Source organism: Phymastichus coffea, unplaced genomic scaffold (genome assembly GCF_024137745.1).
Source record: "Phymastichus coffea isolate CEN01 unplaced genomic scaffold, Cenicafe_Pcof_1.1 PCOF00108, whole genome shotgun sequence".
Classification (NCBI taxonomy): Eukaryota; Metazoa; Arthropoda; class Insecta; order Hymenoptera; family Eulophidae; genus Phymastichus; species Phymastichus coffea.
In genome coordinates, this window is record NW_026706919.1 from 597,501 (window position 1) to 621,649 (window position 24,149).

The 24,149-nt window shown below is 47.5% G+C and overlaps 1 protein-coding gene across 5 annotated transcripts; it reads left to right on the forward strand.

Annotated features, from left to right (window-relative positions):
• The first annotated feature begins 1,161 nt into the window (after window positions 1-1,161).
• LOC131670320 (junctophilin-1) lies at window positions 1,162-22,977 on the forward strand. 5 transcript variants are annotated; one of them, XM_058945827.1, is made up of 13 exons: window positions 1,162-1,533; window positions 3,063-3,535; window positions 7,828-8,039; window positions 11,305-11,588; window positions 11,667-11,834; window positions 11,924-12,387; window positions 12,456-13,026; window positions 13,190-13,273; window positions 13,559-13,800; window positions 13,876-14,010; window positions 14,085-14,376; window positions 21,612-21,821; window positions 22,387-22,977. In XM_058945827.1, the coding sequence occupies exons 2-13, from the start codon at window positions 3,276-3,278 to the stop codon at window positions 22,471-22,473; spliced, it is 3,009 nt and encodes a 1,002-aa protein (XP_058801810.1). In that variant the 5' UTR covers window positions 1,162-1,533; window positions 3,063-3,275; the 3' UTR covers window positions 22,474-22,977. The 5 variants fall into 5 exon arrangements, with proteins under 5 accessions (XP_058801810.1, XP_058801811.1, XP_058801813.1 ...); XM_058945828.1 differs by having other exon boundaries at window positions 14,088-14,376; XM_058945830.1 differs by lacking the exon at window positions 21,612-21,821.
• The last annotated feature ends 1,172 nt before the right edge of the window (window positions 22,978-24,149 follow it).

Sequence of the window (24,149 nt, forward strand, 5' to 3'; positions counted from 1 at the left end):
TTTAGGTAAAAATCGATTTTTCAGTAACTAAAATATCTGACACGCTGAAATTGCTTAGCTTGAAAGTATATAATATCTATACAAAAATTTTCGAACACTAATTTTTTTATTTAATTTTGAAATTCTGATCTTAGATTTGTAATGAGAGATGTCCAAAATCTTTAAAAGAACTTTTATAACTAGAGTAGATGCTTCAGAAACATTCAAAAAAATCTTCCTTTTAAATGATTAAGCAACTGGATATAAACAATTTTCAGTTGTGATGTTATCAACTAATGTATCTCACAGCATTTTTTTCAACTTCAGTTTGTTCATGATAATAAAACTATGAGACGAAATATTATTACCGCGAAATCCCATTTACAATTATATGATTTCATAAGCTATTCGGGCCCAGTTAGTTTGATATTCATTTGTTGAATGAATTATGCTACATTTCCGGTGTGTGACTAATTTTGAAATAAAGCTTCATAATTTTGAAATAAAATTAAGAAAAATGGATAGAAGCACAACGAATGAAAATGACAATGTAGTTCGAGAGTTTCTCCAAGTCAATGTTGACTAACGGAAACATTTTATTGAGGAAACTTAGAAGTAGATCTTGTTCGAAATGCACAAAGACCTCCATGACATACCATCGAAATAGTTTAACGATATTGATGAATCAGAGAACTAGAATAAAATTGAAGCACACAGATGTGAACAGTTTACTAATGTGTCAAAACTATATATATACAAAGTAAATCACATTTATAATCTCTTTAAGAAACCATGAGCAGTTCTGGTCTCATAACAATTAGAAATGTTATTCAGAGCATTACAACCCAGTTTTGCCAGTATTCTAATGATAACTGTTCAACTATCAGCGCGAACGACAGAAGCGTTCGAAGAGATATTGGACGCTCTGACGGTCGGAAGAGAAAAGGCGAATAAAAGGAAAAATACGAGGTGACTGAAAAGCCAGGTGTACGAAATGAATCGCTGAGGATCGGGAAGTGGGTAAACACGGTAGATCGCGCGTGGCGCCTGTGGTAACGTCAGTGACGGTGCGTGCAGGGCTGCGCGAGTGTTTCGCGCTTGCGCCCACGGCTGCTGGTCGACTGCGTGCTGGTGCTGCTGCTGATCGTCGCGACGCGGCAGTCGCAATCATGCCACCGAGCGGGCGCAAAAGCTCGCGTGCCGTCCCGAACTAAAAAAGCATATAGAACGAGAGAGAGAGAAAGAGATTGAGAGAAAGAGAGAGAAAGAGAGAGAAAGAGAGAGAGAGAGAAAGAGAGAGATAGAGAGAGATAGAAAGAGAGAGAGAGAGAGAGAGAGAGAGGGAAAGAGATAGCAGCTTTGCGAGTGCGTGCGACTTGTGTGTGCGTGCAAGTGAAGAATTTCGGGGTGTCTAAAGTGGCAGCTCCGGCAGCGGTGGCGACTCTTTGCTCTACGAACGACCACGACGATTGCCACGCAACGAAGAAATTTAGAGAACTCGATTCTCCCACATGCCAGAGCCAAGGGGAGAGCAGCAGCACCACCACCATCACGGTACGGATGGCTTTCCCTTTTATCGTGGTCTCCCGGAGCCACGCTTCGGGGTATCGCCACCCGCGTACCCGTCTATGCGTCTCGAGCGACTGCTGCTGGGTGAGGCTGCCCGAGCTCGCGAGCTCGTGACGAGGTTAGGGCTGCAGGCGCGCAATCATAGACTCGTCCCGTGCGCCTCGAGCTTGCAAGCTTAATTAGGTTAGCTCGACGGAGCGTCACGGCACGAGTCACCAGGTCTCGCTACGACAGCAAGCTCCGCGACTCTGTTGCGTGGTCGACGGTGTGGACGGGAACAGACGGGAGTTTTTCTTGGTGGTTGCAGCTGGAGAGGCGAACGACGCTGGCCTCGCTCGGCAGAATGCCGTTCGATCGATTCGAACGGCCACGAGGCGCCGCCGCCGCCGCCGCCGCCGCCGCCGCCGCCGCCGCCGATTGCTGCTGCTACTAATGTTGCTGCCCGTAGCTGAAGTCGCGACTCTTACTATTTATAAATGGTTTAAACCCGGTTGGCGAACGCCGCGCCACGAGGCGAGCGGCGTTCATCTCGCCTCGCTTCGCTCGTACTCAAGAACAATTCGCGCTCGAAGCTACCCCATGGTAAAAATAGTTGCTAGCTAGCCGCAGACTAGAGAGAGGACGGAATCTCGATGCGTCGTCTTTTTTCTCTGACTTTCGCTTTTCGCACCGTGTAACTTCGGCCAGCAACGGCGGCGGCGGCGACGTTCGACAGTGTCCAGTGGCGATCAAAACAATCTGCCTCGGAAAGTAGGTGACCGTAGTGGTGCGGCGACGACGGAATGAATTCTCGGATCCACTGAGCAGAACAATGCACGATTAATCCATCGAGTTGCGAGCGAGCAACTATATTTATATGAGTAAGCCTCTCTTCTCGAATAACAGCTGATCGGCGCGGCGATCGTCCAGTGTCAAATCTGCCAGATTCTTCGAGGTAGTTGCATAACTTCCCAGCCTCTCTCTCCCTCTCTTTTCTTTCTTCCTCTCCCTCTCTCCTGTCTCATCTCTCTCTCTCTCTCTCTCTCTCTCTCTCTCTCTCTCTCTCTCTCTCTCTCGCTCTCTCTCTCTCTCTCTGTCCAATATCATGTACGTCTCTCGCGTCTGCCCACTGAAATATTCACGAGCGCCAGAGACCCTCGTTTATGATAGATCCTATATTTATAGAGCTCTCTATCTCTCTCTCACACACACACACACATACTCTTTCTTTTTCCCTTTCCCTTTCAAAATGCCCGCTTGCTGATGCATGTCATTAGAGGAATAATGGTACCGCATGAAAATTTAATGGATCGTACGGTCTGTCTGTTCATTTTCTTAAACCGCTCACCCAGCAGCCAAACGAAAGCTCAGCGAAGCTCGTGAGTAGGATTAGCACGTGGCAAGTCGGCGATCGCGTCAAGTCCTCCACCACAGAATTTCCACGCGATCGACGTAAAAGCCAACGTGATACACATCAGCGATGACGAATAAAGGCAATTTACTTGGTCTGTGTGTGTGTGTGTGTGTACGCGCAGATAGAGCCAGTCCAGCTGTCGGGCCGTGCAGCCGGATGACGAAAGCGTCGACGATGGCGACGATGTTAATGACGACGACGACGACGACGATGACGACGACGACGACGATGACGACGACGACGACGACGACGACGAGGACAACGACGACGACGAGAGCTTGAAAGTCGCCGACGAGGCGATGCCGCCGGTGCTGAAGCCCCAACAACGAGCGTCATGATGCAGCCGAATGGCTTGGCGGGTGGGGCGCAGATGCCCCAGAGTCCCGGCCATCAGCAGCAGCTGGGCCCGGGCATGGGCAGGCCTCAAGTCAACGGGGGTCGCTTTGACTTCGATGACGGCGGCACGTATTGCGGCGGCTGGGAAGACGGCAAGGCCCACGGCCACGGGGTCTGCACCGGACCCAAGGGCCAAGGGGCCTACTCCGGCAGTTGGCATTACGGATTCGAAGTGTCCGGCGTCTACACCTGGCCTAGGTGAGTCCTGCTTCCTTTGCTCGATGTACCGACACCGAAATTCGACCGATTTGGAGTATTGACTTCTTTTTCCGCTGACCCGCTCGTTAAAGGTAATACAGACCGAATATAGATATTGCATTCCAACGGATTTTTTTTCTAATTTAGCTTGACTCGTTTGAGTTAAGCAAAGGATTGAATTGTGTAAATATAGCAGCAGCCGAAGCTTGCGATTGGAATTCGTATACGAACCGCGAAGTAAAGTTTGAACCAAGTTTGCAGGAAGTTCATCGAAGACTTGAAGTTGACGAAGCCGTTGATCGCGATGTGTAGATCGGTTGCACAATCACAGTTTTTCGTCGCAAGACGTAAAGAAAAACGAAGCTGCGCTGCGCTGCGCAGATCCAAAAGTTTCGTTAGCTCGAACCTCGGAGCTTTCGAAGAATAGACGGCAAAACGCGCGCGGAATTTCATTCGGCGCGTTTCAAATCCTACTGTGGGGTACTAATTAGCCGCTCCGTAGGCGCTCTTGTTCGCGAGACGCGCCTGCCGCGAAATTCTCGGCGCTTATTCCTTCGACGTAGCATCTAAAAATAGTGCGAGAGAGCGCGGCGTGCGGCGGGCTCGCGAATCCTTGCTGAATGAAAACGAACCCCCATGTCCGCGCGAGCAAGACCTTGACACGTTTCGACTGATGCGAGATCGCATCGGGGAAGCGGGTCAGTGAGTGCAAGGACAGAGCGTTGTGGCGAAGGTACACGCGGGCATGGGGGGACTCGAGATGCGCCCAAGGGGAAACGGATTCCAAGGTCGAGCGAGCTTTCCGGAAAGTGCGCTAAGCAGCTTTTGTGCTTCGATAAGCGCGCAAAGATCATTGATAGGACAGGTCGATGATTGAGTCGATGCAAGCTACGGATTACCTCACCGAGTTGTGTAGCTGAGCCGCTCTCTCTCTCTCGCTCTCTACCGCCTCCGCCGCCTCGGAAGACATAAAAATAGCGCGCTTCGAAATAGCCGCCCGCACGAACGAGCGGCCGAAAACGCAATTGACTTCCAACGGATTCCTCGTCGTCGCCGTTGCCGACAAACATTGTGCGCAACCGACCGACCGATCAACCTGATAAATCCATATAGGACGCTAATTACGCGGCGTTGTTTCATTTGTAATAGCTGCGTTTTCGAGCGACCGAACGCGACGATGACTACCTGTTTCTCGTTTTTTTTCGAGCTTTCGATATTCGGGGCCCCTGACTTGCATGCTAACGAGACATCCAAGAGAGACACTGAGACGTGTGCGACGACGCATAACCGTGCTGATGCCTCACCAAACTCGGACCTTTTTACTTGACGTCGCGGCTCTTTCTCGGAACCATTGCGCATACACGTAGCGTTTTTCACGGTTCTTTCGTTTGACGAAACTAAATTTATAATTTTCTTTTTGGCTCTTCAGTATTAACTGACACTGATAATAAATAATGTCTTAATAAATGTATAATTGCGAGTTCAGTAGGTTATCTATCGAAATATTCAAGACTATATTAAAAAAGGCAATATTTTGCAAGATGACAAGAAATCGATAAATAGACTATTAAGATTTCTGATATTTATATATTTTTTTAAGACTTCGCTCTTTTATTGTTTTAAAGTTGAAAATTTCGAAAGCAAAAGTTGGTTATTTTTGTGAAGGAAGTTCTGAAGACTGCGCAATTTAACTTTCATTACATTGTCAAAACATTGAGTTTGAAAAGCTTTATTCTTTTACGCAATCTGTCGTGAAATATAGTCTATTACTGATGTTCGTTTTATACAAATACGTGAATTCCAAGTTGACACACGAAAAGAATATTGTATTCATTACTAAGATTAAATTCTCGCGTAGTTTTGCCTGACATGTCGAAACGATAATATTCGAAATAACGATGATTCGAATACGCAGAGCTGCCAGAAACGGCTCTAGTTATCTGATCGATTGTCATTCCCACGCAATAAATAAAATTTATCAAGAACAACGTCTAGATTGACCGCGCTGATATAGCAGCGCACTTCGATCCAAGTCAACGCTGGAGAATCTCTCGTGTCATCGCTGTACAAAAGCTCAACAGCCATTCGTTCCCGGTGGAAGTGTCCTTTATTTGAGAAAGTTGTGTCGACGTTATCTCGTTAAAATACGCATTTATCTTTTTTTAACGCGTAATTTTAGACTATGGGGCTAAGGGATAAACACGAGTATGGTGGACAGGTGAGTTGAGCATTTCCAATTAAACTTAGAAGTGTTTTACTTATGCGTATTGCGGTCTGATAGTTCGAAGACCGCCAAGGTTAGGAATTGCGTGAACGCAGAGTATCTATAGAGAAAGAAACTACTAGAAATTACGTTGTTGAGTAGCTTCGCGAACGTTAGTATAGCTGTTAGAGCTTGTTAAAAAACACCTACGAGTCCATGCGTTACACATACCTAATAGTGTTTGCTTTTTAAATTTAATTAATATCAGAAGTATCATCGCTATTTCTTTTTTAGAAAGCAACTCAATTTTTCATGAATCTTCAGTTTCAATACAACTTTTGCATAGTAAAATTAATGCGTTCATCCCGATGTAATTGCGTTAAAATACCGTCAAACAAATGTAATTGTACATTTCCTTTCATTTTGAAAATTAAGTTTTTGAATTAATAGTACCAAGACGAGTGGAGTAGATGATGCATACTCGGTAACTTTGAAAACTACTTACGAGACTTATTTTTTCTCAAGCTGTAAGTCATTCTAATGGAATTATAAAGTTATTTTTAGTTGCTCGATGAAAAATGATCCATTCCAGAAGAACTTGTAAACTCATAACTGAGCTAATTATTCTTTGATACATCACAAAACTTTCTTAAAAAAAACAGAGTTATTTACCCTCTTAAACATTATACTTTTCGTGAATTTTTTACTTGTCACGCGAGTATAAATGGCTCTGAGTAATGGTTAGGTTAGTTTGCACACAAACGTTTTTTTTTTAAGCCACAAACGAAATTTTAAGATGTATTGCCACGGAAGCTTCCTTAAAAATGTTCATAGGATAAATCGATGGATTACGAGAGATGGCGTATCCATCAAATCCTCGTGCTTGGCGATCAATTTCGAGCGGAAGATCAGTATATATTATTTTCCCCATGAGAATCCGTAAGCAGAATAGACAAATCCAAGGCTTCTTCCGACTGTCGATCAATATATTTTTGAGCTAACCTACATTTTTGAGTCGGCGGCGCGCTTTTCCCCTCGTGCGACTAAGAGAGTGTGTGTGAGAGAGAGAGAGAGAGAGAGAGAGAGAGAGAGAGAGAGAGAGAGAGAGAGAGAGAGAGAGAGAGCGTGAGGGATGTCTCTCCGAGGCGTAACTGGAGCAAGGTCACCGGCTGAGCGTCTCGCTGCTGCTCTCTGACTCTTTCTATGTTTGCGTATGCGCGCGCGCGCCCGTGTGTGTGTGCATTTGATGGATGCAACGAAACCGCAGCAAAGCGCTATCTTGCCAGATGGGCACTGTGATGGGCGAGCGCTTGTTCGTCGACTCACAAAAATTTCCTATTTGTTATCGACGTTTCGACGATGCGGTTTATGATCGTACCGTTGAAAAATATCCAGTCGCTTGTTATCGTAATGGCCAAACGGATCGACGGAACATCCCTTTTTCAAAACATCTGACTTGAAACTTGGGTACACCAAACACACCAGAGATAACTTTCGTCGAGTCTCAGCCTAATAATTTCCCGTTTCAAGATGGAGCTCGAGTAATTTTTATTTTCACGTTGTTTGTTGTCGATCGCACGTTTCACGAGAAAACTTTGAATAACAAATCATCCGAGCTTGCAAGCTCGCTTGGCAAACTAAAAACAAAACGGGCCGTTCGACGGTAAGATATAAGCTGAGAATTTCCGGGCTGTGTTTATTTACCAAACAGATGGAGTCTGCATATCGAGTGCAGTGGACAAGCGAATGTTGAAAAATGAGAGAAAGTGAATTGTAAATGCGGACTCGCAAATTATATTAGATGTGCCACTGCGGAAACGAAAGAAACGTGCGGGATGGTCGCTGTAAAAGCATCGGAATATTTATTCGCGTTATTGCCAGGCTCGCCGAGCGGTAAATTCCGCGGAGAAGCAGCTTGGGCAAGAGGAGCTCGCGAAGCTGTGGCGGCGGCGCGGACGAGGCGACAACGAGCGCAGAGCGACAAGAGCTTGCCGCGAGCTGGCTATTTCGAAGGGGGCCAAGCGCTGGGTGTGCCGCTTACCACCCGTCCGAGAAATGTTGATGGGTACGTCGGCGTTGATGATTTCAGCGGCTCGTGTTACGAGGGCCAATGGCAGAACGGCAAGCGCCACGGCCTCGGCATGGAGACGCGCGGCCACTGGCTGTACCGCGGTGAGTGGACGCAGGGCTTCAAGGGCCGCTACGGGGTGAGGCAATCGACCACCTCGACCGCCAAATACGAAGGCACATGGTCGAGTGGCCTTCAAGATGGCTACGGCTCCGAGACTTACGCCGACAGCGGTGAGTTTTACCGAATCCCCGCCCAACCTTCGCTTTTTCCGCCTCGACATTCTTTCGGTGTGCTCTCTCTCTCTCTCTCTCTCTCTCTCTCTCTCTCTCTCTCTCTCTCTCTCTCTTCCTCTCCTCTCCTCCCACCCCCCATTCCAGGCGGATATATTCGATGCGATTGTTTGACAGTTCTTTATATTTCGCGAGAGATGCCGCTGTATCCGTTGAGTAAATAAATCCGCGGTCTCTCGCTTCGCGCCTAAATAAATTAACAGTTGCCACTGCTGCTCTTCCATACCGGGAGTATCGGCCAGCATCGGCGAGCAAACCTGCCGCATTCTTTCTTCTCTTCCCGGCTCTTGAACTCTCCGTTCGCTGCTCATCAAACTTAATTGTTTACCTACGGAATTCCTCGCTTCCTCGAGCACAAGGTCGCACATGTATCCGATAAAGCAGATTTACCCTGCTCCCCATTTTCTACATGTACAACATATTTCTTTGCGATTCTTCTTGCACATTTTAATCGCCATTCTTCGAATCTTTCCTCTTGCTTGTCGCGGAAATCATTAACCCAGTCTTCGTGCATCACTATTAAGCTGCATTCAAAATAATCTCATTATTAACAAAGTTTTAACAAAGCAAAGAAACGTCAATTAGTAAATGTCTGAGCAGGAAGCACGAGAAAGTAACTGTTCAAGTTTAAGCTCTGCACAAGGTTAAAATCATGCAATAAATCGGAATGTACTTTGAGACTCATGATTAACAAGACCTAAGACGATTTAGTTGTTGAAGAGCTAATAAAAGTTTTACATTGAGAAATTTGCCAGCGCGAAGAGTGAAGATTACACAGTCGCCGTAATATCGAATAGCATAATAATAAACCGGCGGGGCTTATTCGTATAAATGCATTAACGAGCGCGCGGGCGTTCGATCGGCAAACAGCAGCGGTATTTCAAGAGCGGGCCGATAAAGGGCGTGCAAGCCAGATCGGCGTACACACGTACGAATCGGCCGATGTCCTCGGCAGGCGGGTCGGCAGGCGGGTCGGCAGACGCGCGGAGAGAGCGGCTTATCTGAGCAGCAATTTTCGTATGTAGTGCAGCCCGCGAGATAAGTTTTATTGCATTAGCTGGTGCCGCGGCCGGCGCCGCTTCTCCGAGCGAGCTTTATTTAGACCTCGCGCGGCTTTCGAATTTTCGCGCGCGCCGGGCCTCTTCTTCCTTTCCAATTGGACGCGCGTCGCGCCGATTAATTTTACTGCGCCCCATACGAATGTCTCGCGCACTAGAAACGACGACGACTCGCCGCCACGCAAGCTGCTTGGCGCGAAATTTCCTAGCCGATTGATTTATTGGCAACGCCATCGCTCCTCGAAGATGAATAATGCGCCGACACGTGTTCCACTTGAAGCCAGAGACCGGCCCGACGATCCGCGCTCCCGTTGGCCTAATTGAGGATCGCCGACGAGAGCTGCACGATCGCAAGCTCGGGCGAGGCGCGGGCGCCTTCTTCGTCGCGCAAACAAATGGAAAAAGGAAAAAGAAGTCAGGTGTGCGCGGATCTCGAGCGCGTCGTAGGCTCGAGAGTGTGGCCCGCCGTACCGAAATACTCAAGCGGACGTTGCGCGCAGCACACGCACGTGCAGCAGCGGGCCAACGGGCTATTTTCAGGCGGCAGCCCCACCGACAGACCAGCCTCGTGCTCGTCTACCTGCGTCGCCCCGTGTTCCTACTTTCTCTTGCGCTGCTGCCGCCTCTTCTATGCCTCTCCTCGACACTTGGCGAGCGCTCCCCATCCTCGTCACTTTTTTTTAAGAATACACCCCTAGCGCGAGCTCTTCAGCGGTCCAACGGTACGTGTGCCATTGATAACGCCCGATTGCTTTCCAATGCAATTGCACTCGCGATATTCCGCCGAGAACGTATGGGCACTCGCTTTGATTCTGCGTTAATTTTTGTTGCGGCCTCGCGACGTCATCCGTAGTCGAAAGTAAAACAGCCGTGAAAATGATTGATTGTCGATTTACGCATCAGCATCGAAAGAATCGAAAGAATCGTCGGCGGGGAAGCGGGCCGATACCTAATTCATCGGAGCGCCCGATGTCGCGCTTTGCCACAATTAAGGCGATCAATTGTTAATCAGCCCTTCCTTGAGGGTCCGCCTCTAATGAACTAATGAACTTGCCCCGTAGCGCTCGCCGACGCGAAAGACTAATCGACAGCCGCGGAGTGGCGATCGATGACCGTACGCGGTTGAAAAAATTCGAATCAGCTGCAGCGATTTAATGCAAAATAGAGTACGGAAGTATATGCATAAATTGTCTCTTGCGCCTGGGAAAGGTTTGCACGAGTGGCGCGGCCTCAATGCCGGCTGCGCTCTTCGACGATCCGCGCGTGCCGACATGCCGCTTTTCTCTTTCTCTTCTCTCGAACAAGGGCCCTTATTACTTATTGTGCGACGGAAGCAGCGGCGGCGGCGGCAGTCGTAGGCAAGCAGCACGAGTCACTAAAAATAAGCGACTGAAAGCGTGGCTCGCTGGAGCGCGAGAGGGAGAGGAAAACGCGAGGCGCAAGAAAATGAGCGGAAAGTTACTCGGGGAATGCTTCCTCGCGTATGCGATTGGCTTCGTTCATCCTCTTCGGTCCCGTTGGAATGTTGCTAGGGCATCATCGACCGAGCTGTCGAGGCGAAAAAAAACCTGAAATTGACGATCTAACGAGAACTACTTCCGGTCGACTGTCATTTTTATAAATATCAACATCTATTTTCCACCGGGGCTCGAGGAAACGCAATGAACTCGCAGCTCAAGCAACTGAAAACCCTTCTCGATGCGTTAACGACACGTTTATTTCCCCCCCCCCCCTCTCTCTCTCTCTCTCTCTCTCTCTCTCTCTCTCTCTCTCTCTCGATGAGCGCACTGATTCATCGCCAATCGACGCGTAAATAAATGTCGTCATCGAGCGTTTTCTGATTCAGGGACGCGGCAGCGAGCAGAGCGCATGCCTAGAAAAGTCATCGTCAATGGTGACAATTCTGAGAGGCGGATCGTGAAAAAGCCGAGAAAAATTCTCAATCTTGTTTGCTCTTAGTAACATGGGTTTGGCGAGACCCGAGAAAGAATAAGGAAAGTCCAAAAATAACGCCTTCGCAAAATCGAACGCCGGCATCCGCGACTATTCGTTCCGCAGAGCGGCTGTCGTCGATTCATCGAGTACTGAGAAGCCGCAGGCGAGATCGAGTGGTCAAGCGCGGAACGTGATAGCGCGATGTGTTGCAGGAACTTACCAGGGTCAGTGGCTGCGGGGTATGCGACACGGTTACGGGGTGCGTGCGAGTGCGCCTTTCGGTCTGGCGTCTCACTACAAGTCCAAGACGCGGGCGTCGCAGACGTCCCTTCGGAGCGCCGAGGGAACGTCCGCGCCCACGCCCGAGCCGACCGACAGGCGAGACAGGCGCGTCGACGACAGCAGAGGAGGCTTCGTGCTCAAAGCGAGGAGCGACGAGCCGCCCGCGAGGCGCAAGTCGCTCACCGAAAAGTCCCTGAAGAAGGGCATACTCGCTGTGAGTGACCCCGGCGCCATTCGTTCCCGGTGGAAGACGGCCCGGCCTAACGCTCAAGTCTCTGTCGCTCTTCGACAGGGCTTGAAGATCCGCAAGCAACGGAGCACGGGAGACCTTGAAAAGCGTGGCACGGCAGGCAGTATCCGGAGCAATGCGAGCACCGCGTCGTGGATGTCGACCGAGAGCTCGCAGAGCCAGGCTTCCGCCTCGATGCACACCGACAGCAACGCCTCCTTTGTTATCGAGGTCAGCCGCCCCCCCCCCCCCCCCCACCTCCCGCGTAGCGCTAGCCTCGGAGTGCGACCAAATAGCCAAACGCCAATTTCCGTGCACAGGACGAGCAGATGGACGCCTCCGTAACCGAAACCTACCTCGGCGAGTGGAAGAACGACAAGCGGACGGGCTTTGGGATCTCGGAGCGCAGCGACGGTCTGCGTTACGAGGGCGAGTGGTTCAACAACCGCAAGTACGGCTACGGCGTGACCACCTTCCGGGACAACACCAAGGAGGAGGGCAAGTACAAGAACAACGTGCTCATCACCAGCCAGAAGAAGAAGCACCTGTTCCTCATACGCTCGGCCAAGTTCCGCGAGAGGATAGACGCGGCCGTGGCGGCGGCGCAGCGCGCCAGCAAGTTCGCCCTGCAGAAGGCCGACATCGCCATCTCGCGCACGGCCACGGCCAGGGGCAAGGCCGAGCTGGCCGACATCGCCGCCGACCAGGCTAGGGAGGACTCGGACGTTGCCCAGCAGACGGCCAAGCAGTTCGCCCCCGACTTCCGGCAACCGGGACTCGAGAGGTAAGCTCGCCCTGCCCGCTCCCGCGACCGCTCTGCTCCTCTGCTCACCTCCCTGGGGCTGTCGACAGGCTGAAGAACCGCGAAATTCCAAGATACGTTCCTCCGCCGCAGGACGCGGCGCCGACCAAGAGCATTCTGCACAAGGGCTCGAGCGTAGACCAGCAGAACCTCTCGCCGATGAAACAGCAGCCCGCCCAGCAGCAGCAGCCCAGCATGACGCCCGACCGCACGGACGCGGGCGAGTCGAACCCCGGCGGGAGCGTCGGCCAGACGATGGCCGCCATGAGGCGGGCCAGCATGAAGCCGCTGCCGCAGAATGTGCTGGTGCTGCCGCAGAATCAGCCGCCGAGCGCGACCAATTACTCGCAGCCGAGCAGCCCGGGCTCGCCGTACACGCCGCCCTCGGGCATCCTGCCTCAGAATCAGTTCCCGAGCACCTCGCCGTCGCCTACTCCGGTCTATCAGCAGCAGCAGCAGCAGCAGCAGCAGCAGCAGCAACAGCAACAACACCACCACCAACACCACCAGCAGCAGGCCTACCAGTACGCCACCTACTCGAGCTCGCAGAACCTGGACCAATACGGATACGCGCAGGGATTCCAGAATCAATATCAGGCCAGCGGTTACGCGAATCAACAGGTAACTCTTCCGCGATGCTCGCTTTCCTTCCTTCCTTCCTTCCTTCCTTCCTTCCTTGCTTGTCTTGTCGACGCTCGAGGCCGAAAAGCGGGGCGAGGCGGACGTTGCGACTGGCCAGTTCAGCGCCGAACCTGTTTATCTAAGCTTTTCTCTCATTTTCTAGATGTTGTTACAACAGCAGGCGATGGCTTCGTACAGCCCAATGTCGCTAAGTCAAATGAGCCTTTATGGAGCCCAGCCATTTGGTGTAAGCCCCCGTGTTGAACAAGTGTTGACTGACCCGCCGTTTAAAAGTTTCTCGATCGATTAATCAATGCTCGAGCCTTACCGGATCGGATCCAACTCCCTCGCGGTCCCTTGTTTTCTTTTCTAGTGCTTGTAGATCTTTTTGGAGAGAAAGCTGCCGCTTACAGACGACTTGTACTCGATAGCCGTAGTTTTGCTTGAACACACACGCGCACACACGCACATGCGCACAGAGCTTTGGGGACAGTTGGCCAACGATGGTGACTGACGCACGACTCTGTTCTAGCCGCCTATGCCGACCCAGTACGGATACCATCAGCAGCCGATGATGAATCAGATGAGCCAGTACGGTGCAAGCTCGCAGCAACAGCCACAATTCGCGCAGAGGCCCGATCAAATGCAGCAACAGCAGTACTCGTCGGAGGAGAGTCAGAGGCAAGCTAACGCGGCGAGCATACGTAGGAACAGCCGAGTGCTGAATCCACAGGACAAGCCTGCTAGCGGCATCGGGCAGACTCTCAATGACAGGTCGGACAGGTGGATCCGCGCGGATTCCAGTGTCTGGCTAGCGAGCGACTGACCGAGCGCCGGCCTTGTTTGCAGGCTGGACCACTACAAGAGGCCTCCTAGCAGGGACAGCTCGGTCGACCGCTACCGAAGACATCCGCTGATCAGTGGCTCGAGGCAGCCGTCCGTCGACAAAATGGCCTCGTCACCGACACCGGATATTCCAGACAAGTAAGTTCAAGGAAGACGAGCGAGCGCCACGTGGCAAGGAAGAGCGCGAGCGTGACGTGGGTGTGACTGTGCAGCAGGTCGATAAGAAGCCCAAGCGCCTTAAGGTCGGGTACGCCGCTGAACGGCAGTGTGGTCGGCAGCGGGGCGGCGACGCCGACCTACGCCGCTTCGACGTCCAGCCAGTTCGAATACGTGCTGCTGAAGAACAAGGGTCTCGGCCAGGAGATACTGCCGAGTCCTGGGCAGCCCAAGCGAACCGAGAGCCTGTACGTCACGCCTGGTCGCGGCGGCGGCGGCGGCGGCGGCGGCGGCGGCGCTAGCGCTGCTGCTGCTGGTGCTGGCGGCGGAGGCGGAGGCGGACATAAGGTACTGTTGCTTCACTTCGCTCTCTCTTTTCTCATTCGATATCACCACCTTGTGGAAAGCTTACCAAAGACCTGAGATTTGAGATTCAACTTTGCAAAATGTACAAGTACGATTAGATTGCATATAAAGAAATTCCGTATCTACCAGAAATAATGACAAGTACGTCTCTCCAAAGATGTCATGTTTATGTAGCTTTAAGGTACAAATTCTCATCTGATCGATTTACACAGTATTAATCCATAGTCTAGAGATTTTTCGAGCTGACTTTCCATCTAGTTTTCTTTTACTTTATATCTCGTGCTGGTCTTGAAACTTGACTCTTTGTTCCTTTTCATACTTATTACTAATGAGCATTACTGAAATTGAAAGCATGCCCACTTTGCAAGCGCATTCTTAACGAATTTGCAATAGTCAATCAACTAGTCTAACTAATCTATGCCTATATCTGCGAGTCAATAATAAGCTTAGACTTTGATGAGCATACAAGTAAATACTAGTTTATAGAGCCATATAAGATGAATATAACAAAGAGATTTTCTAGAAAATGAAAAAAAAAAACAAGCAGAAGTATGTCGCTTGTTACTAGTAGTAGTCTATTTGTACCTTATAAGTAACAATGTTAGCGCTGACAACAGTAGTGGTTAATGACTCGTTATAATATCTCCTTTCTTAAAGCTGTTTTTCTTTCAATCACGTAGTTTATTACTAATACTATCTGATTACTAATTTAATATACGTATTATTATTTTCGGTGTCGTAAATACATACATATTAATATATCTAATAGATTGCAAATTTTGAAGCTATTTTATATAACATCCCAAGCCGATCCCACATAGCAAGCCCAACTGACCTATAACATTCCTAATAGTTTCTCTTTTTCCCTTCTGTCTGATTGTAACTGTTTGGCGATTTGTGCTGTGTTCTGTGCATGCCAACACCCAGGACGCGAGCCGGACGGTCCCCGCCTTCGCCGCAACATCAAACAGCCGCGCAACTCTCTGAGTATAAGTATTCTAAAACATTACAAATTAAAGAACGTGAATCGTGAACAAAACAAAACAAGTCCATAAACTAAGTAGTGTTCCTGCCGAGGAGGATGGCGTACCTTTGACCTGTGGATTTTTATTACCGTAACCTTACCTTATCGCGATACCGAATTCAAAAGTGTGTCCCAGCTACTGTCGTCTCCATTCCTGACGAATTTTCGGACTCGGGTGCTATCGATACCTACCCGCCTATTGCCTGCTCGCTCAACGGCGCGGCACCCTCCTTGCCAGGCTCACCTGTAAAAAAGCAACAACAGAATAATAAGAGAATTTATTACAGAGACTACGTATTTTTGAGAAATAGGTGATATACCATGCGTTTACACGGAATTCTGAAAGCCACGTTGTTGAATCATTGAATACAAGCTTAAACGAAAATATATTTGCGTGATTGACATTGATAACGAATGAGTACTTTGCAATATATATATATTCCAAACGAGTACAATGTCCGTAAATTTCAATGTACCTGTTGATATCCGCCTAGTAACTCTGCATAGTTGTACTTTATAACTGGATTATGGATATTGGGAAAACTCTGTGACAGCTTTTCCAATAGCTATAAGGCCTATGTCAGGAAAGATTTTTTGCGCTGTCACGTCCTGACAAACTACTTTTCTCAAGCCCTTCAAAACTAAACACGACATTTCTCGTTTTCTCCTCTTTATCTCGTTATAACAAGTGTCCAACACTCAAAATAATGTTCTATCGAATGCTTTGTCGCCTTGCTAAGAATCTATTGAGAATGAAGTGACGTGTTTGGAGGTATATTCATAGAGCTTATTTTTGTATTGCCACATTTCAATGACAAAATTGTAACAGAATTTAGATAGTGAATTTTTCGCTCGATATGTATAATCTACAGGGTGATTTTCTTCATATTTCATCGGCGCAATGGGTCCGATTTGCTGAAGAAAAAATACATGAAAAAAAGGTTCGATAATAAAAAAAACAAAAAAAACAACAACAAAAATAAAAGAAAAACAAAAAAAATCAATTCACAGACAAAAATTCCGTCGTTACAGGAAACAATAACGATAATTCATAGTCGCACATGTACTTTGATTCCAAAGCAACTAAGGCCCTCCATTTTGCTATTTTAATTGAATTCTTTTATAAATGAGAGTTTATACAATGCGGTGCTTTGTGGCCTATATCGACATGGTTTTGTTATTCAATTATTTTTGATGATTTATCGATAATTTTTTTATAATACCTTATTATCAATTGAAAAGCCTTTAAATATATATATATATATATATATATATATATATATATATATATATATATATATATATATATATACATACATACATACAACGTGATAGAATGCACAAAACCGTGTGATGTAACAAGATGTAACTGTCATAGCATTTGATGTACGAACACTTTGTTTTAAAAAGTATAAAAGAAATTGTAGAGTGACAATTATACGATGAATGCACGACAAAAATTTATGAACTTTCCATCAATGAAATTACAATAACTGCATTTAATAGGTTCCCGAATGAAGTACGACGACCAATTATAAAATATTTATAGGGGTTCGGGGCGGTGTGGAGGCGGGGACCAAGAATTCAGCAAATTTTTGTAAAACAATGTAGGGTCATAAAGATTTATATAAATAACAAATTCCAACTTTCCTCAATCCTACCTACGTTCTGTACACATATATATGCTACACCCGCTTGATCTACTAATAAGAATATTAACATTTTTACTATACGAATTCATTAACTACTCGAATAATTTAAAAAAGGTACATATTTCAATATTTTTCCACCTCCACACCGTATCCCCTTACTACTAGAGATGTTACGTTTTGAAAGCATGCTTATTTATTCATTAATGGCTACCATGTATTGAATGCGATAGCGTATCGTTAGTTATTCAAATTTTAAGATTAAAATCGTGTAGATTTAGGTCGAGTGACTAAAGTCCTTCATAAAAATACTCAGTAAGTTTTAGATCGAACTCTTTAGTCCATATGAAATTATACGTAAATCAGAATCGATTTTTTTAAGCAATTCATAAAGATGGTAAGTTTGTTCTTTTCTGAAACTTAGATTTGCTTACTAAACTGTAATGAGTTCATTATTAGTTTAAAATTTGTAGCAGTAGAAACTTCTTTCATTTATATATTTTTATGATAGCAAGTTTTAACGTGATGAGAAAGTTTCGATATAAAAAAGGAAGTTAGAAATAAGGACTTTCTAAGTTGAAAATTCTGCAATGTATGTACAAATTCGCCTTAATGGAATCGGTGACCTTATAAAATCACTAATACATCGAGAAATTTATGGGAATCTATAAAATTCCATTGATATTAGACTAATGCATACAATCATTTTCAACAAAGGTTTATTGCCATTGTAAAATCTATATTATATTTAATTATCATTCAATTACGTAGTATATAGTAAAACTTGTTTGATCTCATTTTAAAGAAAACGTTAGTAATAGATTATACCGAAAGATATTTACAATGAAAAGAGTAACAATGGCGAGATTCGAGAGAAAATATGTAAAAAACCAAGCTTAGAAAAGTGTCTTTTCTCGTAAATACGAAACATACCTCGATATGCGTTGTGATTGTTTATTTATTCAAAAGAAAATTCCTTCATCGACGTGTCCACTTCTTTTACGTCGACTCTATTTCTAAACTACAACAAAATGCTAAAACACAGCGTTATAAATGCTGTTGTCGAGTAAGCTCGCCTTGATTAATTTCATAAAGTCGTACAAATAATGAAAATACCGATGATATTTTTGTGGCACTGCTTATTGTGAGAACATACTAACGTATACTACCGAAAACACCAAACGGAAATCTGAAAATGAAATTAACAGTGATGTATAACTATGTTTTAATTTTCAAAAGTCGTAATAGAAGATCGAATCTATAATCATTTTCCTGGCTAATCAAGAAATCATACTAAACAAATCTACTTGTGCAATGCCATTGTAAATTTGATAGCAAGCTGTTATTTAAAAAAAAAGTGAGCTGGATTGTGTAAGTTTGACGCTTGTGATAAATTAATGGACGCGTGTCATATATGTAATTTGCAAGTTTAAGTGAACGATTAATGCAATACAAATTACTAACTTTTTACGATTAATTTATGGGAGGTATATAGATCTTGTGTTCGATGATTGTTTTTTTTCTGTAATACCTTTAAATAATTTTGATACGTTAGCGTACTGCATTGACCGATTTGTATGCACTTATTCCAGTAGAAGAAGATTATTTGTGTAAGTTATCGATGTAGAAAATCTTGAATGTGTTAAAAATAATAAAAAGGATATAACAATAAAAATGGGAAACTGGAAGTAGACGAATCTTTAGTTCAATGACCTTTGATGATTTCAAAATTACCGTAAAAACACATCGAGTCTGTTCGCTTTCGAGCGCGAAAATTCAATAGTAAATTTAGATATCTCAGTTAGTTTTAGTTACTAAATTGCTGAATAATTGAAACGCAGAGAAAAAGAGAGTTGCAAATAGAAGCGTTGGAGAAGAAGGATACAAGGCAATTCGCGGCGACTGTCGGCGTGTCAGGTGTCGAGCGAGCTTTAGAGTACACAGCAGAGTCCCAACGATCGTCGCGATCGGCTCGCACTATCCCTCCGTCGCAGCAGCGCGATAGAGCGTCTCCCGGCTCGTGCCAAATATTTGCGCAAGGACGACAAATGCAGAAGAGCTCGCGGGCTTTTACAGTCGGCGACATTTCGGACGACGGCTCGAAATAATTTCGTGCCGAACCTCGCCGAATCATCGAAGCTCATTGACTTGTGCTGCATACGGCCGAGTGCAATTCCGGCGCGCCACCCTCTACTCTTGCTCGCTGAATGTTCCTCGATAAATTTTTATTTCTTGGAAGGCGGAGTGCTCCGCGATTTTTATGGGCGCGCTCGCGCGGAGCTTCGAGTTCTATTTCTGAGCCGCGGCCAATACTCATCATAGCAACGACTCCGTCAAAATAAACAGCGTCTCGAATTCTCGCGCAATTTAGTCTTATAAATCGAGTGCTAATGCTCGGCTTGCCAAACGTGAATCATATACGTGAGGCGGGCTGAGCAGCAGCGACGTCGAGTAAATAATTTCCCGCGAATTTGTTGATACTCGGGCGCGATAAAGTGGCGCAGCAATGGCAGCTGCCAAAATTGACAATGCCAGGGTTGCATTGTTGAGCCGCAGGCCATTAATCAAAGCGCACGAGCGTTGGCGATCAGTCGTTGGGCGTAGCGCACAGTCACGGTGGTGCAGTGCAGTGGGGACTCGCGAGGAGCCGAGTGGCGTGGAGCTGGCGACGGCTGTTCTCTCTCTCTCTCTCTCTCTCTCTCTCTCTCTCTCTCTCTCTCTCTCTCTCTCTCTCTCTATTTTGGTCGCGGCCGAGTCGGCGACCACCAGCAGTCAGCACCACGTTCAGTCGGGCCGCGTCCGAGCTTCCAAGTGCTTTTTGGTGGTGGCCCCCGCGGGCCATCGCCTGCGCGTAGACCTGCTCTGAGGCAGTGTTGTGGCCACGAGCGCGGGTGTGCGGGCAAGATGTTTTGGCCGTCCGAGGCGGAGGACGAGGAGGAGGAGGCACTGCTGTGCAGTCCGGCACTCATGGCCAGGCGGGCCTCCGAGTCCTGGATCGTCGCCCCACCCGTCGAGGTATCCTCTTCTCTCTCTCTCTCTCTCTCTCTCTCTCTCTCTCTCTCTCTCTCTCGGCGCTTTCATCTCCGAGAAGCGTTTATTTTCCCTTTGCTCATTCTTTGCTTGCTCGCTCGCGCCTCCGCGATATACTTCAGCGCCCAGTGCCGTTTTCAAGCCAGCCAGTCAATAGCTAAATTTATAGTGACATTGAGACTACACCGAAATAATAGCCCGAACGACTGTCCGCGAGCCACTACGAATATAAACATGATTAGTGCCGCGAAGTATTCGCCGAGAAGATCAAAGCGTCTCTGCACTTCCGGAGCTGCTGCTAGGCGCTCGGCTAAACAACCGCAACGCGCCACCAGTCGTGTGCGGCGTTGCACAAGCCCGCTCCCAGGCGACGCTCGTCCAAGTCGGAGCAGCCGCGTCCAGCTGGCACGAGAATCGGCTTTTGCATAATTCGGCGGGTGCGCCCAACTCTCGCGACGGCGGCCATTCGCGGACGAGCCGACCGGCGTCGTCGAAAAATTTCACGGGCCGTGGTGCGCGCGAGGAGGCCGCGAGTATGGGGCCGAGGATTCGTGCTTGGCTGGCTTCCAGGATCACGAAGCACCCGCGCGCCGCGTGGCTTGCGAATCGACTCGCGGGCCAATTATAATTCCGGGGTCGCGCCGCGGCTTCCTCGTCGTCTTCTTCTTCTTCGGCGACTCCACCGTTATCGGCTCGCGGCGCCGATTGATTTACGCGCGTCTTCCGGCAAAAAGTCTGGCGTCTATTTCGGGACGTACACCGAGAGACGCTTTGTCTTCGATGCCCTGGGCGACCGACGCGCTCGTCAAACTGTCAAACGCATTCGCGAGAAAACGCCGCTTACGTAACGTCGCGCGGACCCGCGTTGCCGAGCGAAAAACCCGCGGGCTCGTCCAACTTTTACTTATTTTAACTCTCGGCTAGCTACGGCGGCTGTCTATTCCCAGACTTTCGGATTCCAACGAGAAGAATTTGACGACTATAGGAAAACGTTGAACTCGACGTTCCGCGACTGTCGTATTGATCCACGTACAATGTTATGAGTTTATTCTAATGCGTGTTTTCTAGAAGAAGGTAAGGATAGCAGTCTACAGAATGATATTAGAATTCCAAGTGATACGACGATTGAGTTGTCGTGTTCCAAGCAAAGCATTCGTTCTGTGATTGGTAATTAACGTAAAGCACTGCACAGTCCGTAGAGCGACACGAGCAAACGAACGATCGTACAAACGAAAATTGCATCTCTCTTTTTCTCTTCTAAAATTGCGTTTGCAAAATGAATTGACTTAACAGAAATTGCTTGATTGTTATGTTGCTAACAGTATTCGTAGCTTGAAGCTTACCGGGTGTAAAGAGATTGTCGAGGGCTAAAAGCAATAGAAAAGCAGAGAACAGGAAAGGCCTGCTCTCCGTGCTCTCCGTCCCCGGCAGAGCTGGGTTGGGCAGAGCTGGACGGGGGCGGGGGTAAAAACCGAAGTACAAGCTACAGCTAGGTCATGCACTGTTGTCTTTAGGCGATGCCAGCGGCGGCGATGAGCCTTCAGCGCAAGAAATCGCTGCCGGACGTGGCGCAGCCGATCCAGCTGACCGCCACCACGCCCCTCTCCAGGGAGGAGGTCAGCGCGCTCAGCAGCATCCGGCGCGAGGAGATCAGGCGGCAGATCGACGAGCACGAGAGGCTCCGAGCTAACCCTCTCCTCTACCTTGTCAGTCCTCAGGTCAAAGTGAGTTATCCCGCATCTACGACAAGAGACTCGACGAGCGCTTGTAATGGAATATGGAATTTCTCCGAGTAAACTAAAATGGACCGACTGCGCCGGTTTCTCCGCTCTTTCCATTGGCGCATTGGCGCATTGGCGCATTGCCGCATTGCCGCGCACTTTCGATTTGGAATCGCGTTCATTGGCGGTGCCGGCGTCGCCGCCGCTCGCTGGCTCACTGCCATCGCTCTCGAATCGGACTTTTTCTCGCCGAGCTGGACGATCAGTTGTGCCATTTTATTGTCGATGTGACGCCGAGCCAATCTTAATCCGCCTCCCCCGTGCGCTCTGTGTGAACTGCAAGCATGACAGACTTCCCGCCGTCCCCGCCCGTCGCGCGCAACGTACCCACCCACACACAACTCGACTCTGTATCTCTGCACCAAGCATGCTGGATGCCACACGCTCGTATAGACACACAAACGAAACCACGAATCATCCGCAATAACGAAACGAGCGACGAGCGAAGCGCCTCGCTTGGCTCCTACGCTTTCAACTACATGTCGCTCGGTTTCCGATTCATTTGCAGGACTGGTTCTCAAGACAACAGCTGGTGATGCTGGTGCTCTTCATCAACATATCGCTGGCGCTGATGTTCATCAAGCTGCTGACGTAGCACAAGCGGGCCGACGACGATCGGCCGGAGCGTCGAGTCGTGCAGGTCACTTGAGCGAGCGGCAATGTGAGCAAGTGCGAGGGCAGCAGGAGGCACTCTCGAGCCCCTGGCGGACACCACAGCTCCAGCACGCGCTATTGGTTCCGTGGGGCGACGGAGGAAGAGGAGAAAGCACGACGAAGCGGCATTTTACCTGTGAAAATGGACGAGATCTCGTCGCGCGTCGGACGTCGGCGAGACAAGATTTATCCTGTTGTTGTTGATGTTGTTGTTGCTGTTAAACGTTTATTGTTAATGCTCGCAGACCTGACGACCACGTTTATGTAGACTCTAACGCAAACGAACCATTTGTTAACCGTCCGCACGCATATATGAAGCACGAAGGCGCTGCTGCAAGCAGACGTACGAGGACGCGAATATTTGTATTTGGCTTCACCAAAACAATTCTCTTCGAGTTTCTTATAAGAGACAACTCTGTAATATATTTCAAGAAAAAGACAAAAATTACACTCGTATTTTTACACTGAACACTTTTAATAAAGAATTGAGCCCCGCGGTGTCTTTGCTCGGGGACTAAATATGTTATTACTAAAAGGAATACATTCGGATAAAACGTAGCTGAACGTGAAATTCAATTGAACCGAGAAACGAAATAAAACATCGATGATGAATTAATTGTCGATAGGAGTAATGGAAAGGCAAGCCAACGTTTAAGCGAGACCGAAACTTGTGCGCACAAAATACAAACGTAAGTAAGGAACAATTTTAAGAGGCAAATCCTACATATACACGTAATGTTTAATATTTGTAAAATGTTCGGACGATCGGCAAGTCGTACATGGGCTTTTAAAGGCTAATTCGAGACGGTGGGGCGTATTCATTAAAGTCGCGAGCGACTCGATTGTTGTTGGAATATTCGGACCCACCGAAGTCGACTGATGACTCCGTTGTACTGTATTAATTATAGAGCCGAGAGATATGACGAACGCGGGCGAGGCTGTTTATAGATAAGGACGACAATTTTAGCATATCGTCAGAACCGTTTTTTGCACTTTACATGATTATTAATGCCCGAGCGACAAAATGCAAACAGATCTATCTTCGAGTATTTTATCAAGGATGAATTATTATTCATTAATTAAGATTAAGCTACTGCGGCGTTTGTGAAACTTCGCTGTTATTCTTCTTAAAGGATTCATTTGACCTAGATGCGTTTATTCATCTCCACTGTACCATTACAAAAAATAAAAAGAACCGTCGTTTCGTGTTTCTGTAAGAATGCAAATACATTTTCCTTCACAATAGCGTTCTACATTTTTTTCCTTTTCTTCTAGAACGCTTATGAATTTGATTTTTAAAATCCACGTGGAACGTCAACCATTCATGTAGCCTCTGAACGAGGAAACTTTATTTCGCAATACCGACTCTGTCGTGAAGGAAAATGTGTCTATTTACAATTCAACCGGGAAATTGCAGAGGTTCCGAGGCATCGAATAATATTTTTTCTAATAATAGGAAACTAGCATAACTCATGGGATTTTTACATGCAAGGAAACTGATTCTGTTCGAGATTTATGTAAAAGAACTGATGAGTTTTGGATCCATCTCAATTACTGCCGACAAGTAGAACTTGAAAAAAACTCATTCACGTGCAATATCCTCGTTTCAAGAGTTTC

What these genes read in the sequence shown, in the direction of transcription:
- LOC131670320 (XM_058945827.1), top strand. Translation starts at nt 3,276, where the DNA reads ATGATGCAGCCGAATGGCTTGGCGGGTGGGGCGCAGATGCCCCAGAGT. An exon ending in TGAAGAAGGGCATACTCGCT is followed by an intron (nt 11,589 to 11,666) that starts GTGAGTGACCCC and finishes GCTCTTCGACAG; the next exon opens with GGCTTGAAGATCCGCAAGCA. An exon ending in TTGTCAGTCCTCAGGTCAAA is followed by an intron (nt 21,822 to 22,386) that starts GTGAGTTATCCC and finishes ATTCATTTGCAG; the next exon opens with GACTGGTTCTCAAGACAACA.